The sequence below is a fragment of the Leptidea sinapis genome, chromosome Z (assembly GCF_905404315.1).
Source record: "Leptidea sinapis chromosome Z, ilLepSina1.1, whole genome shotgun sequence".
Lineage (NCBI taxonomy): Eukaryota > Metazoa > Arthropoda > Insecta > Lepidoptera > Pieridae > Leptidea > Leptidea sinapis.
Genome location: NC_066312.1, coordinates 13,194,055 through 13,211,636, shown reverse-complemented (window position 1 = coordinate 13,211,636; position 17,582 = coordinate 13,194,055). Strand labels below are relative to the sequence as shown.

Here is a 17,582-nt window from a genome sequence, read left to right as displayed (position 1 = left end):
TTCTTTTGTTAGAAAAATGATCAAAACAACTCACTTCAACTTACCGGTCAACTGTATCTGCCACACGATTTCATTTAAAATATTTACTTTTATCTTTATTAATATTGCCATATGGCTGTTTCGTGCAAAACTTTCTTTTCTCCATTTAGAAATTTAAATACTATATGCTTGGTGGTCTACTTCTACCGTGACATTGCTTGATAGTTGGTTGTGTTATATCTATCTTCCACAGAAGCCACAGTGGGAAGAATAGAATGGACTAGAACATAGGCGTAGTCGTGAAGTAGTGTCAACTGTCAATAAATACTTACGATCGGATTACGTCATGATATATAGTTACTACTACATACTGTATAAATAAAATATAATATTTTTCTGAATTTACTAATAACTGAAGTATGGAAACATAAATACATATTTAAATTAAAAGATATTAATTAGTTTTGTCAGTAATCGTAATAACATGTGGCGACTAAATTTCACCATATTTCGCAAAGGTATATTTACAAGTGGCATAGAAAATGCAAAACTTAAGAAGTTTTCTTATTCAACTAAGCCACGCTTTTCCAAATCGGCCACTAAAATAACCCTTGTTAGCGCTAGTGTAGGTGTTCTTATAGGTGTAGGCTATGGGGGCTATACTCATTACAAAGTAAATGTTAGAAAATCGTCAGTAGCAGGAAATTCAGACGAATATGCGTTTTTTGCAGAACAACCTCAATATAAAGCACACTATAAGGTAATTAACTAAAGATAGTTATTGCTTTAATAATTATTTTTACAATTTTTTTTCTTTTTACTTATTATAATGTATATATAGAGTAGCCATGTGATAAGAAATATTAGGATTTTTATAGCCTCATTATAAATTACTAAACATATTAACTTCTAGTCAAAAATTTCAGGTCATAAATGATACAGATACTAGAAATCTGCAGTTAATTCTCTTTCAATACAGGACATGTCCATTTTGTTGTAAAGTCCGTACCTATCTGGATGCTAAAGGTATAAACTATGAAGTAGTTGAGGTTGATGCTGTTTTGAGGCAGGCAATTAAATGGTCTGGCTATAAAAAAGTACCAATAGTATTGGCAAAAGTGGAAGGTGGCTATCAGGTAATTTTTAATTTTCATTGTAATTCTTAGACTACAGCCTTCCTCTATTGGCATGTTGTTAAGGTGAAAAAGGTTGACTTACCTCAAGATTATTTTTATAAATATAAGTACAACTTGAAAAATATCTGCCACACTAGGGGTGTTGACAAATTCATGACAATGTATGAAAAAATAATAAAAGAGTGTTCTTTAGTGTTTTGTAGCTAAAGATAAGAAATGGAAACTATTAGAAAAATGCCACTCCATCCAACTGCCTATCTAACTTACCATAATTAACTATAGTTTTATTCTATTATTTACACAAATACTTTTAAAACACACACAGCCATATATAATATGTATATTATTACTGTTTTAGTGAAAGCTAAATCTTATATTTCCTCAGATTATATTTACATAAAACATTTACAAATGTAGCAAAAACCAGGGAAAGGAGATACTGTAACAATGCAGTAGGTAATTTCAGAAGGTATAAAACTGTATATGGAAGAATGCATGAAAAAACAGCTAATGAATATGGTCCACATTTCCATTATCTAAGTTTGCCAGAAATACTGGAGAAATAGCTGTAATTTTGATAGGTTGTCTGTAAATTGCCCCTATTAGAACAAATAAAAAAACAAGATTGTGAAATATAAAATAAGTCCTTACACAGATTTATAAAAAAAAAAATAACAAAAGAACAACCATCTTCAAAAACACTATTCCAAAACAATAGATATAATGTGCACTAAAAAGTATAAAAATAATTGTGTATTTTTATACAATCTAATTTATTAATCTAATTCTAGTTATGATTATTGTTATTTTTAGAATTGAATATAGATTCAGCCGAGTATCGTTAATTTGCTCTTAAGAATTGAAGAGTTCCGTTACTTTGTCATGGATTCCGTAATCAGACCCTAACCAAACTATCTTTGAAGTATATCCTTTCCAATAAAAAAAGAATCATCGAAATCAGTTGGCGAGATATTGAGTTATTTGTAAATTTATCATCCACTTTGCTATATGTAAGTGTAGCAAATTTAAGACTTTTATGGTTTTCTCATGGATGCCAGTGTCAGATCTGGACTAAATTGCAATGGGACCACAAGGAAAGCACCAGCTTTCAAATAAAAAAAGAATTATCAAAATTGGTTCACCCAGTTGAAAGTTTTGAGGTAACAAACAAAAAAAACTGAACATACTGATGAATTGAGAACCTCCTCCTTTTTTGAAGTTGGTTAAAAAGCACTTAAAGATATAATAGAGTAATATCCTGTACAATTGTATTGGAATGAGATTATAAGTGAATTGATAATGATCATGTATTTTAAAAGGCTGCTATGTTTGTTTGTATCTATACCAGCGTTATTAATACGTTAATTTTCAGATTACGCGAATACTAAATTTCTATTAAAATCCTGTTTCATTATGATCTTTTATCCAAATAATTTTGGAATTGGTTGATCAGCTGATGTCAAGTGACATAGTTACCAATCATTTATTTTATTTACCTTATATGTATGTAAAAATCTTGTGAAACAATTAACTGGTTTTAATGAAAATTTCTACACTACAATTCAGTTGAACTTTTGAGATAGGATTCTAGACTTAGGTATTATAATTTCAGCCTTAATTGTTTATATTTTATTTTTGCATGAACTAGTTTATGGGACAATATTTTTACGCAAGGTTCAACAGTTCTTTGATATATTATCTTTTCCTGAAAAAGTGATGCTGCAAAAGTTATTTATATTTTAGTAAATTTTACCACACACATTTTCTAACAATTCTTTTGAATTTCTTAATACATTTGTTTTGAATATTTTCTGGGATCTTGTTATAAAAGCATAATATACATTACCTATGCATATACAATACTTATGGTATTGTATGGTATGGTATGGTGAGACTGTTCACAATGACAAATGATATGTGTTGTCTCACAGAAGAGGGGAAAGAGCAGTTTGTATATTGTGTATTATTTGAATAGTATCCTAAGAAATAAAATAATGTTACCCAAAGGAACTATACAAAGTAAACAAGGTCGCGAGTAAAAGTTATTATATAGATACTAGCTGACCCAGCAAACGTTGTATTGCTGATATTAAAATCGCGATACCAAAGTAACTGTTGATCGTAGATGGGTGAAAATTTGAAGTTGTATGTATTTTTTAATGCTAACTCATAATCAAACAAATTTAAAAAAAAATGCCAAAAAAATTAAAAAAAAATTTCGTGTGGACCACCCTTAACATTTAGGGGTATGAAAAATAGATGTTGGCCGATTCTCAGACCTACTCAATATGCTCACAAAATGTCATGAGTATCGGTCAAGCCGTTTCGGAGGAGTACCGGAACGAACATTGTGACACGAGAATTTTATATATAAGATATATAATATTAATAATAATCTTAACAGGTTATGAATGAAAGAGGTTTAAATATTTATGTTTAATTTATTAAGTTTTATTATTATTATATTATTGTCTTGGTTTAAAACAGCCAAAGACGTTTAGTTATCCTAATGGTGCAGACTTTTAATTTATTATCCAAATAAATATATATTTTTTGCAGCAACTGCTAGACAGTACAGCTATAATATCCATACTTGAAACATACCTAAGAGATAAATCTCTCCAGCTAAGGGAAATTATCAAGTACTATCCCATAACTCGGTACCAAAATGACACTGGAAATGAAGTAACTGATATAACAAATAAATATTTTATAATGCATAATGCACATAGTATAAGTTCAAAGGAGAAAGAGGATGAACAGTAAGACAAATCAATATTTAAATCTATGATAATTTTATGAGTAATAAGGTAAGATTCCTTTTTTTTATAATATTGCAGAGAAGAACGACGCTGGCGCCAATGGGCAGACAGAGTTCTAGTACACACACTATCACCAAACGTGTACCGCACAACTAGTGAGGCCTTGGATACTTTCAAATGGTTTGAGAAGGTGGGAGGTTGGCGAGAGTCTTTTCCAAGCTGGGAATGTGCACTTATGGTGTATGGTGGAGCAGCTGCTATGTGGATCATTTCAAAAAGGCTCAAAAAGAGGTGATACTTTTTATTTTGTATAATTGCTTAAGTTATACACAGAGTGTAAAACAATTACATTTATGTTGAGATTAGTAGAATGGTCATTGTATCACAAAGGATGTCACTTTAAACATCTGCTTTGGTAACAAAATTTTGTACTTACTAAGAAATAAATATTATTTAATTAGAGGATAGCTATATTACTTTGTAAGTTTAATAAACAGTTTCCTTTAATATCAGTACTAAGCTAAAATAACCTTTTAAAATAAGAAAACCAAATCCTTTCTACTAATCTCTATTAATGCATGGGAGTGTCTAATATCAAAATTAAAGATAGAAGTATTTTTTGATTTTTAAAAAGTTAATTTCACTAATAATCTGTTTTAAGTTTTTTTTTTATGTCTGTAATAGTTACGGAATAATCGCCTGGTCACACCTAACGATTACAACCTGTATGTATAAGATAATATATATATTAGGGGTTAAAGTATGAAAGTGCCGATTTGTACTGAAATATTTATTTAATAAAATAATTATCATTATTATCTATACATTGCTGCTATATAATAGGAAGGTCATTTATGCCTTTGCGATAGGACTGTGGTCTTTGTCGAATCTAGATCGATTCGACAAACTGTGGGAAAGCATTTTGTACTGCCTCCTGAGAAGAAAACTTTTTATCATGTACAAAATTTTCCAAATAACGAAAAAAATGGATACGGAGGCTAGATATGGCGAATGGTTTTTTATTGCAGTTCCTGTAGAGTTAAAACGGTTTCTCGTGCTGTATGAGGTCTCGTGTCATCACGTATCATGGAGCAATAATGGTGTATGTAAGTCGGGACTGTTTCACTGCTTGTTTTGCTATCACTGTTCGGAGTCGGGCACAGTAGCCATCTGCCATTATTGCTTGACCAGATCGGAGAAAGCTATAGTATATAAAACCATGCTGAGACCACCAGTGGGAGGCTCCTTTGCACAGGAAGCCGGCTAGATTATGGGTACCACAACGGCGCCTTTTCCGTGAAGCAGTAATGTGTTCACATTACTGTGTTTCGGTCTGAAGGGCGCCGTAGCTTGTGAAATTACTGGGCAAATGAGACTTAACGTCTTATGTCCCAAGGTGACGAGCGCAATTGTAGTGCCGCTCAGAATATTGGGCTTTTAAAGAATCCTGTGCGGCACTGCATTGTGGAAAGGGCGTATCAATTACCATCAGCTGAACTTCCTGCTCGTCTCGTCCCTTATTTTCATTAAAAAAAAAACAAACAGTTACCATTACCTTTTTATTATTAAGCTTTGCTTTATTTAGGACACTGTTGCGGTGTTTTCCTGGGATCAGGCATTGCATTTCTCGCTTACGGTTATCATAAAGAATCTATTTTTCATCGCATGTCATAATTTAATCCAATATTCCTTCATTTCTGTATCGATCTAATAAGGCAACACTAGTTTCAACACGCGTATCTTTCTGCAGATCAGTCAAATCATTTTATTGATTTGACGCAAATGAGTCAATATTGTCGGTAATGTTAACGTTAAACCATGCCGCTAATTCCTAGGTAGTTTGGCTCAGATCGGCTTCCACCATGTCTTTCCAGTTATTCACCTGTATGGGTGGTCTTCCATGTGGTTCGTTCTCCTACTCTAAAGTTTCCATCACGAAAGCGTTAAAACTAAAATCGCACGTTGCGGTCGATAGTCCCGCGTCGGAACTCGTATTCAAAAATCACTCGAATCTTCGAAGTATCCACTTTCCTTGACTAAGCTGAATAAAAAAAAAAACAAATGAAATTCGATAATCGAATGTTGCACATTTTTTTTTAAATAAGTAGGTAGGTACTACATAGGTACCATTAGAAAAAAGTTTCACTCAAAAATCTCAAACCATGAAGGTTCTATGTCAATTCGAACTACCTATTACAATAAAACGGCAATTTTATACTTTAACCCTTATTTTAAGCTTAATCTATATATAAAATGCTGATTATTTTATATTATTCGCTAAAAAAGGAGAATGAGGCTTCCTGGTTAGGTAATTTACAGCGCTTTATATTGATAGTAATAATAATAATGTTGTATAATATTATATGATTAATATTATATGATAGTAATAATAATAATGTTGTATAATAATAATGTTATATAATATTAATAGTAATAATAATAATATTGACACACTTTTTACACAAATTAGCTTGCCCCAAATTAGGCATATATAGCCTGTGTTATGGGTTGCAAGACAACGTTATATTTAATACAATATAAAAGGCATTTATTTTCTCAAAATTGATTCCTTTAGAATTCTTTTTGATGTCATTTCTTATACTACTAGATACTACTACCGCTTCGGAAACAAATGGCGCTCTGAGAGAGAAGAACCGGCGCAAGAAACTCTCCCAGCATTCTTTTTTTTGCGCTCTTTTCAATAAAAATATACAATATTGTACAGTCATTTCTATCGCTATAAAACAATCACAATCTAGTCCCAGGCTGTCCGATCATTTAGATATTCAGCAGTGGAGTAATAGGATTTACGACAGAGCCAATTTTTATAAAACATTTAAATTTATTTATAGATAATGCCTGAACAGTGGCTGGGACTTTATTGTAGAAGTGTATACATTTACCCTTAAAGCTATTATGTATCTTATGAAGCCTACTAGAATTAGTCACAAGCAATCCCTTATTTCTAGTGTTATAATAATGAAAATCACTATTAAGAGCAAAAAGGTGACGATTTTTGTGAACTTATATTAAATTTTCATAAATGTACTGACAATGAACAGTCATAATATTTATTTCTTTAAATTTTTCTTTGAGAGACTGTCTATTACCAAGATGATATATAGCACGAACAGCTCTCTTTTGCAGTGCAAACACTATATCAATGTCAGCAGCATGACCCCATAGTAATATACCGTACGTCATGATGCTGTGAAAATAACTAACGTACACTAATCTAGCGGTCGCAACATTCGTGTACTCTCTAATCTTTCTAACTGCATATGCCGCAGAGCTGAGTCTTATCTGCTAGATGGGTAATATGTGGACCCCTTTTGAAGAAGCTTTTTATCTAACGTGATACCCAAGAAGACCGTAGTGTCCACAAGTTCCAATCTCTGGTCATTTATAAGTACGTTGGTTTGTACCTCCGCTGTGTTTGGTGTAATTAACCGTAAACACTTTGTTTTTTTACTGTTTAAGTGCAGATTATTCGTCTCAAAGCAACGCACTAACTTTGAGAGTGCATTGCTTACCTCGTCATCAATATCCGCACGTCGCTTCACTTTAAAAATAAGTGAAGTATCATCAGCAAACAATACAATCTCATGGCTATCATCTACCACAAACGGTAGATCGTTAATATATATAAGAAATAAGAAAGGACCGAGAATAGAACCCTGTGGAACACCTATTTCCACAGGTTTACCCGAAGACCGTTTGCCATTTACATCGACTATCTGAACTCTTTCGCTTAAATATGATTTTAACAGATTTAGTGCTCTATTTTTCACTCCATAATGCTTTAGTTTTAGGAGTAAAGTTTCATGGTGGACGCAGTCAAATGCTTTTTACAAATCACAAAAAATGCCCAATGCATCCTGTGACTCTTCCCAGGCGTCAAAGATGTGCTCAATGGGTCTAGTACCCGCATTAATTGTTGATAAGCCCCTAGTGAAACCAAACTGATTTTTGTTCATTAATTTACAAAAATGCATTTGTAGCTGTTGAAGCAAAAGTTTTTCAAAAATTTTACTAAAAACAGGCAGCACTGAAATAGGTCTGAAATTAGCAGGATCAAAAGAACTGTCCGATTTAAACAAAGGTATAACTTTGCTGTATTTCATGAGGTCAGGGAACACACCTTCATCTATGCATTCATTAAATATTATTGCTAATTCAGGTGCTATAATGTCAAGTATGTATTTTTCAATATTAGTCGAATGGCCCCATAGGTCTTTTGCATTTTTTAGGTTAATTAATTTGAAGATTTTTATTATATCGCTACCTGTAACATACTTAAATTTCAAATCAGTGGAAGATACCGGTACGTGTAATTTAAGCATATCATATGCTGCTTAAGAACGGCGAAGAGTTAAGGTCTTTGGTCGTGACAATCGGGATTTCGGAGAAGTATTTATCAAATTCATTTGCAATTTCTATTTCCGAATTTATAACGCGATTATTAATATTTAAACAGATAGAGGTGTTACGGCAATTCGATCTACCAGTTTCATTGTTAATTACACTCCAAGTCGCTTTTACTTTATTATTACTGTTTTTAATTTTATCTGCAATGAAACGTGTTTTCGCTTCATGACAAACTACTTTAAAGATCTTGGAGTATTTTTTTACATATATTTTAAATTCTTCACTATTATTATATGTTTCTCATAATAAAGCTCATATAAGCGTTTACGACTTTTGTGGATACCCATTGTTGCCCAATCATTACAACAATGTTTGTTGTTTACTGTCACCGTTACTGGAGTAAAAATCCTGTCAAATTCCTCACAGAAGGAATTGAAGACTAAGTTATAGTGAAAATTAGCAGTTTCACCACAGTGTAAAAATGGTATCGTATTTACCAAATTATTTCTAAACCTCTCAAGACGGCTACCCGTAACTGGTATAATCGTCACCTTTTTTGGTCTGACATTGTCCAATCTTGTATTTACTTTTATAAGTTGCCCACTATGGTCGGACTGAAGATTATTAATTATGAGTTTACTAGTAATTGTAACATCTGTAAAAATATTATCTAAACAGGTTGCTGTTGTAGAAGTGATTCTGGTAGGTTCCCAAAATACATTGAACAAATTAAAACTTTGAAATAATTTTTTAAGGCTAGTACAATTGGCCGAAGGTTCAAGCAAGTTTATATTAAAATCTCCACACACTATAATTGACTTGCTGGTTTTGCTAAATTTTGATAGTACCTCCTCCATTCTATGTTGGAATTGTTCATATGATGCAGTGGGGGGCGGTATACACTTATAATAATAAATTGCTCTAGTTCTATACAAGCTATCTCAATTAGTTGTTCTATAGAGAGATTAACAATATCTCTTCTATTTTTACATTTTAATCTTTTATTAATAATAATTAGGGAACCTCCATGTATTGCCCTACTTCTACAAAACGAACTGACTACTTTATGTTCTCTTAAACTAAACTGGAGCTGATGTCTCTTACGCCAATGTTCTGTAATACATAATATATCTATATTACAGCAGCTCAAAAACAGTTCAATTTCTAATTCCTTATTTGAGATACCTTGTATATTCTGGTGAACAATATTTATGAGCTTTATATTATGATTATCTATAGCAGTAACATTTATATTTGGTGAATGTTGCCTATTTTGTATGATATTGCAAGAGTCCTCCCTTGTCAAATAACTTAATTTAAATTAATTGAATAAAAATCTTCATTGTTATATTTTTACTAATACATTCCCCAATAGCGATTATTTTGCAATTTTGCCCAATAGAGGCATGTTTATTAAATAATACTACAGAGGAAGTAGTTTGTTGACTAAGACTATAAGCTACTAAAGTAGCCAGCTGTCGCTTAACTCTAAATGGTAGGTATAGGTTACCATTGGTTATTTTCAGTTTATAATTAATGAATTTATTTGTGTCAAATAAAATAAAATTTTCATTGTTGTGGAATGTCGCATTATACAAAGTTGTATTTAATTTAAATATTTTTCTATTTTGCTCCTGTGTCAAATCCGAGGAGTATGGAAATGTACACATCATCACTTTAGATTTTGTGTTATTGGAAATATTAATTAATTTTTCTATATTGTTAATTAGGTCTTTATTTCTAATATTATGAGAGTTATTACCAAACATTATACCTATGATCGTTTATTCTTTTAGATTTATTTTTGGTATGGAATTTATGAGGTTATTGAAAGTTATATTGGGTTTACATATATTTATCAATTCACAATTCTTTGCAACTGCATTATTTAATAAAGGTCCAAACCCTTGGCCAATTTTGTCTGCAAATAATATAAACCTACTTGATGCACTTGTATCCATACTTTGACTAGTTTTTAATGGGGATACACTTAGGTCTTGATAATTTTCTAATGAATGTTTATTAGTTGTGCTGGAGCAGTGGCACATATTATTATTATTATTATTGTTTATAAAGGATTCAAAGCGTTCCATGTTTTCATTGCCTAATTTAATTAAGCAATCAGCCTGCTTTATATGTTCTGATCTATACTTACTTAAACATAGATAAATACATATAAACATAAATAAAAACATATAAACATCCATGACTCGGAAACAAACAATCATACATTGATGCGAGGGTCTTAAATCTGCCATCTCTGTATATTATTCGACAAAGGTGTGTTTGTGGGAAATCCAAGACTTCCACATTCCTTCATTAAATTTAATTATTGCAACACCATTTTAAAGCTTATAATTGCCGCTACCGTTGAAAAGTAGCCAAAAGTTTTAAAATTATTTATTATTATGAAAAAGAAGATAAATAACTAACATAAGAAAATGATGACAATTAGTTAATAATTTGTATTGTTCATTTAGGATTACGCGTAAAGGCAATGCGCTGCGCCATCTATTATCATTTTCATAGATTATTTCAGTGTGACCTATTTATACCTACTCTTACTTAGAAAATAGTAGCGTATAGACGATCTGACAGCTGCATCATGCTATTGAAAAATATAGATATTAAGGCTGGGTTGCACCATATTAGCGGTTATAGTTAAGGATTAAGCCAAATTTAACAGTAACGCTGATTTTAACAAAGACTGTCGAATGTCTTCACCACAATCGTATTCCTTAGCATAGTTAAAGTAAACAGTGAAATATCAAGTCACAATCGAATATTTATTTGATACTTTTGACAGGTCGCAATTAAGATTTTTTTATCTTAATAAGGGACAAGACGAGCAGGACGTTCAGCTGATGGTAACTGATACGCCCTGCCGCACGCCTACACGTATATCCGCTCCGCCGCGCCCCTTATTCGCCTGACGCATCAAAAATGCAAAAATGAGACATCTGTCCTCTCCGCTTGATCAATTCCCACCGAAACTAAGCGGAGACGAGATGTGAAAATAACGAAATCTGATTGTTTATCAAAACGCATCTCCATTCCTCTCTGCTTTGGTTGAAACCGGACCTAAAAGTCGACATCAACTCAAATTCAAATTTCTCTCTCAAATTCACTCTCAGTGGTAAATAAATATATTTCTATATTTTCTATTCTATTCTCACAATAGCTTTTTTAAATTGCATGTTAAGCTTATGCATAAATGCTTACATAAGTAAAATAAAAGTGAACTGACTACAATATCTTTTATAAAAATAAGTTTGAAACACGTATTTTCAAATAAAGGTTTCTATTTACTTGAAATTCACCATGATGTTTTTTTATAGTGTTGGCTAATGAAAGCTGTACCTGTGAAACAGCGGCGAAAAAATCTGCTGCTGGGAACACTGGCTACACACTGAATAAACGAAGTTGATACAGTTAATTTTGGGAACACCCAAAAACTCCGCAATATTTTATTCGAATTTTTTTCCGTTTTTGATAAGTTCGAAGAGTAAATGCTCGATTGGTCCTCGATCCGATAAACGAAATTCCAATTTTTAATACTTCGAATAAACTTAAATTAATAGTAAAATATTTAGTTCCGCATAATCTATAAATAACTTATAATGTAATTTAAAATGATTATTTATTTAGCCTATTATTAAGTCCGTCAACAGCATAATCCATAAATCTTGTTACATTTGTTCAACTCTCGGGTTATTGCACCATCTACAGGATTTAATTTACAGTTTACCTGCCCAACCAGAAGTGAGTGATAACAAAATGCTAAAACTTGAAAGAGCAACATCTCAAGTCATTTTCCTAAGATGCAATTATTGGGGTTGAGCAGGTTATCAACTATAAAGTAGATCTTGTAGATGGCCGAGCCACAACCCGAGAGTTGAACAAGACGTACCAAGATTTACGGATAATGTGGCATGCGGACGGTTAGCTTAGTTGTTAGAGCGCTGGGATGTTACCCGAGTGACGCGGGTTCGAGTCCCGCATCGTCCATAAAATTTGGTTACAAATATAATTTGTTAAATCCGAGAACAGACGTTTATCGAAACTGAGTAGTTTTAAAATAACAAATTAACTAGCTTTTGTGTTACGAAATATTTTTTAGAATCCTTAACTTAATTTAATGAAATATATAATATAATCTCATTATAATATTAGTGAAGATAACAATATACCGTCATGCACGCCTGTACATACCGTCTATGTTTCTTATAACAGGAGTTAAAGTATGAAATTGCCGTTTTATTGTAAGAGATACCAAAGAGGATGTAAGTACTACGTAATAAGGGGCGGGACTGCCTGGTAAAAATTGAAATTTAGTTTAGTACTAGCTGACCCGGCAAACGTTGTTTTGCCATATAAAGTATAATTTACACGATAGTTTTATAAATAATAGCCTATGTGTTATTCTGGTGTGTAAGCTATATTATTACAAAGTTTCATCAAAATCTATTCAGTAGTTTTTGCGTTAAAGAAGTTCAAACATACATCCAGACATACAAACTTTCACATTTATAATATTGATAGGATTAATAGGATGAAACAAACACCCATTTGACATAAGTTTGAAATAATAGTAATTACAGTATCACGATTGGCTACGAAGTATAATCTGGCTAAGTTTGAAAGCGAAAAGTTGCTTACAACGTAGTGTATTTCGGCTATCTCCGTTTTTTACAAGATTATAGCCGTAGTCTGTCAATCTATCAATGACTGCACGTTTCATACGAGTGAATCGCTTTTTTCTTAGAGAGCTTCGCAAGACTGATAGGTACTTTGAATTGACATGGAACCTTCATGGTTTGAGATTTTTGAGTGATACTGTTTTTCGACGCAGAACTATCACGGCAGAAACAGTTCGCAATATCAATGTTGCGTTTTGAGATAGGACTGCTAATGAACGCACCGTGCGATTTTGGTTTAAACGCATTCGTGACTTTGATTTGAAGAACGAACCAGGTGGAAGACGTGACCATTGACAATTGTTATTCACACAGGTGAATAACAATGAATTGAAAGAAATGGTGGAAGCTGGTTCGACCCAATCTACCCAGGACTTACCGGCAAGGTTTAACGTCACCTTACCAACAATATTGACGCATTTGCGTCCAATCAATAAAATAAAAATATCTATGAAAGATGGTTGAATCTTGATTTGACTGATCTGTAGAAAGAAACGCGTGTTGAAACTTGTGTTGCCTAGTTGAATCGATACAGAAATGAAGTAATATTGGGTCGAATTGTGACATGTGTTGAAAAGTGAATTCTTTACGATACCCGTAAGCGAAAAATGCAATGGTTAAACGCCAAACGTGTCCTAAAGCAAAGCTTATACAAATAAAAAGGTAATGGTAACTGTTTGGTGGTCTTCACATGGTGTTATTCACTTTAGCTTTCTCCGATTTGGTCAAGAAACAACGGCAGATGTCGACTGTGCCGAACTCCGAACAATGATAACAAAACTAGGCGTGAAACAGCCTCTCATGAACATGAGTTCGAATCGATCTTCACCATTATTTCTCCATGATAACGCGACATCGCATACAGCACGAGAAACCGTTTTTGCTCTAAATGAACTACAATTAGAAACCATTCGTCACCCTCCGTACTCGCCAGAGCTTGCTCCAATGGACTACCATTTTTTTCGTGATTTGGACAATTTTGTACGTAATAAAAAGTTTTCTTCTCAGGAGGCAGTACAAAATGCTTTCACACAGTTTGTCGAATCTAGATCACCTTCTATTGTAAAGGCCTAAATGACCTTTCTAAAAGTTGGCAGCTTTGTATTGATAATAATGCTATTTATTGTGATTAAATAAATATGTTAAATTCAAAAATAACAAATTTCAATTTTTTAGTACAAACAACAAAGTTCGCCAATTTCATACTTAAACCACTAATATTATTAAGATTATTTTTTAGAAAAAGAAGTGTAAATATATCCGGATTTTATTTTCTCCATATGTTATCCTTTTAGGAACAGCTAGGCTATTAACCAGTAGGTACATAATTATGTTCTGCAGGCTAATTACAAAATTTAATAGTATAATAATAAGATTAAAAATTAAAATGAAAAAAAAAAATCATTTTAAATTAAAATAACCAGCAAAGTATCACTTGATATAAATTAGACGGAGTAGCCAGCTGATTACATATACATAATAGTAAAAATAAAGTGTATATACATGTATGTAATTCAATAATTTATACAATAAGAAAGGTATTTGTGTAGTTTGGTTGTTCACGCATGTTTCAAAAATATGTCATTTAGAAGTTACTTAAGGCGATTTACTGGAGTATTATAAGGCCCGGTATCAACCAAAGCGGAGAGGAGATAAGCCACGAAGCTGTCAGAATTTTCACCACAGCGGATAGGAGATGTGAAAATAACGAAATCTGATTGGTTATCAAAACGCATCTCCTCTCCTCTCTGCTTTTGTTGAAACCGGGCCTAAAAGTCGACATCTATTTCGTTAGGTAGGTTATTTATAAGAACGTGACATAAGAGTATATAATTAATAGTAAGTATATTATTATTTATGAAACAGAACTTTTGATGATCTATGTTGTGTTAAAGTAAATTTTTAGATTACAAGTCTTTACATTGTAAATTTTTAGATTATAACTAACTTTATTTATTTTAAATCGGACTTATTTTTTCGGAATTTACTCACGGTTCAGCAGTGTTGCTGCCGACTAGTTTTGGACCATCTGGCGGTCTTCATCAGTTTGAGTGTTATAATTTGTACATTTTAAATTACAAAGGTCGCGACAATTATTCGTTAATTTATAAAATCAACCAAATTAAGGTTAAGGAAAAAGTTAACAGCAAGCAAACATTATTGTCAGCAACATTTTATTCTTTCCATAAAGCTTAGTATAGGTCCGAACATGGGTTCCAATCTCTTTGGTATATTCTTAATCAAATTATGAATTAAATCTATAGGGATTGCGTTCCATTCTTCCTGTAACTAGTTTTTACGGGGTTTCTCTCAAGCAAAGATTGTTTTATCTTCGACGAAGTGCCCATGTCGCTCTTTATATTATGTGTACAATGTTTCGTTTCAATTGGTAACCCAATTGACGAGTTTTGGTGAACATATTTGCACACACATACATACTAAGCGTTATTTCCTTGAGACTAATACAGATAATTATTGTAAACTATAATAAGATCGTCAAATGAAAGACTAGGTCTAGGTATTATGATAGATTCTAAATTATTTTTTGTTATCCAACTTGATAATGATCACAACACGTACAGACTATCAACGCATACAATTTTAGGATTTATATGGCGTTGCATTTTTTTTAAATATAATTTCTCTTAAGCTTGTTGATAATCCACTTCTTAGGAGCTTATCAGAATAATGTTCTAGCGTTTGGACTCCTCAGTATTAGTGCCACATTACAAGAGTTAACAAAGTTGAAAAACATAAATACTTCTACAAATCTGAGAAGAGTGAAATTAATTATTATTAATTAAAAGCCAGAGTTCTGGAAGGCTTTATATTGATTTAGTCTTGCAAAACATAATTTGGCTTATTCTTTTTTTTATGGTTGCAGAATGTATTTTCTGTACTGTAAATTATTATTTTTAATTCTTTGCATATTATTATAAAAAAATATTCCTATTACTTATGGGTTGTAAGTTATTTAAATAATTTACTAAATAATATTGGAGTTAGTCATTTACTAAATAAATAATCACTATTACGATCAGACATATCTTTTTCAGGCATCACATCAAAGATGATGAACGTGAATCACTCTATGATGCAGCAAAGGAATGGATGAAAGCTGTTGATTCTAAAGGAACCACATTCCTGGGCGGGGATCACCCAAATTTAGCTGATATAAGTGTTTTTGGTATATTATGTAGTATTGAAGGTTGTCAGGCTTTCCAAGATTTACGAAAGAATACTAATATTGGCAGGTGGTTTGATTCCATGAAGTACTCCTTAGAACGTACCAAAGGCACCAATACAGCTTTAGTCGATCATGCGTAGGTTTTTTAAATAATAAATGGATTTAATTTACAACAGTCATTCTATAATTTAGAGTTTTATGTTTTCATTGCTTTCAGGCTTTTAACAGCACAAATGTCTTAATAAGTTGAGCTTTATTGTTTTTTTTTTACAATCTTCCACACAGATGGGGACTTTGTTTCACTTTCTTGTTGAAATTCCGTGAATTTAATTTTTATTTTTTATAATTATAATTATCTGGTAATCATGTATAACTTACACTTAAATACTTATGGTTCAATTTTACGTACTTAACTATATTATATATACCTATATTGTGATTTTTGACATAATAATTTAATATATCATGTTGAGCATACGAAGCAGCCTCAAGTACAACAGTATTTTATTATAAGCAAGTAGGTATTGTAAAAATTAATTTAAATGAATTCAATAAAAGTGCCTTGGAGACGTTGCACTAAGAATTTCTTATTTTTTGTCTTATTACAAGTGAGCTTTTAATTGCATTTTTTTATACTATAAAGTTCTTGGAATGGTCAGCTGCTTATGCCAATATTAGGTTTAAAAGCTGTTTTGGTGTTTAGCATTGAGCATGAAGCCCTAATATTGTGATCTCTTAAATAGACCAATATTAATACATTTTTGCCAGATTTGTTCAACTTATAAGTAATGCGTTATTTAGTTGTAGTTCTATAGATTTATAATAAAGATATTAATGAGTTAACTGATCTTTTATTTAAAACATATGCATATTATATCAGGATATACCAATGGAAAAGTTTCTGATAGTCAAGAAACGTGTTTTTTTATTTTATGGAAGCACAAACTAACGTACATACGAACGTAAGTGATCACCGCTGCCCACATTCTCTTGCAACACCAGAGGAATCACAGGAGCGTTGCCGGCCTTTAAGAAAGGTGAACGCGCTTTTTTGAAGGTACCTATGTCGTGTCGAAGCCGAAACTCCGCACTAGGAAGCTCATTCCACTGCTTGGTTGTTCGTGGAAGAAAGTTGCTTGAAAACCCCACTGTGGAGGAACGATTTGAGCCAGCTTAGATTTGATGCTAACAACTTTTTCTCTAGTTTTATTGTTCTACCCGCTACCCGCAAGCATTGTAATGCATTGAATTTACGGTTTTGTAGGAAGAATCACATCTTCACCCGAAATGAAGTCAAATGGTGCAAGAAATAAAGTCACTGGCTCTATCCAAAGAATTCATTTTGCAAATAATTATAATAGTGACACACACAACTTGTCATGCCCCAAACTAGGCATAGCCTCGGTACAAAGGCAACGATAATATATTTAATACAATATACTTATATATACAT

General features: G+C 32.2%; 1 protein-coding gene and 1 non-coding gene across 3 annotated transcripts; both read left to right on the top strand.

The window, feature by feature from the left end:
• The first annotated feature begins 237 nt into the window (after window positions 1-237).
• LOC126979064 (prostaglandin E synthase 2) lies at window positions 238-16,972 on the top strand. Of its 2 annotated transcripts, none has more exons than XM_050828253.1 (5): window positions 238-739; window positions 906-1,115; window positions 3,675-3,877; window positions 3,956-4,168; window positions 6,486-6,596. In XM_050828253.1, the coding sequence occupies exons 1-5, from the start codon at window positions 464-466 to the stop codon at window positions 6,580-6,582; spliced, it is 999 nt and encodes a 332-aa protein (XP_050684210.1). In that variant the 5' UTR covers window positions 238-463; the 3' UTR covers window positions 6,583-6,596. The 2 variants fall into 2 exon arrangements, with proteins under 2 accessions (XP_050684210.1, XP_050684209.1); XM_050828252.1 differs by lacking the exon at window positions 6,486-6,596 and adding an exon at window positions 15,999-16,972 and having other exon boundaries at window positions 267-739.
• On the top strand, window positions 12,182-12,253 carry Trnan-guu (transfer RNA asparagine (anticodon GUU)). Its single transcript has one exon. It is a non-coding gene; the product is annotated as a tRNA-Asn (tRNA).
• Window positions 16,973-17,582: the final 610 nt, after the last annotated feature.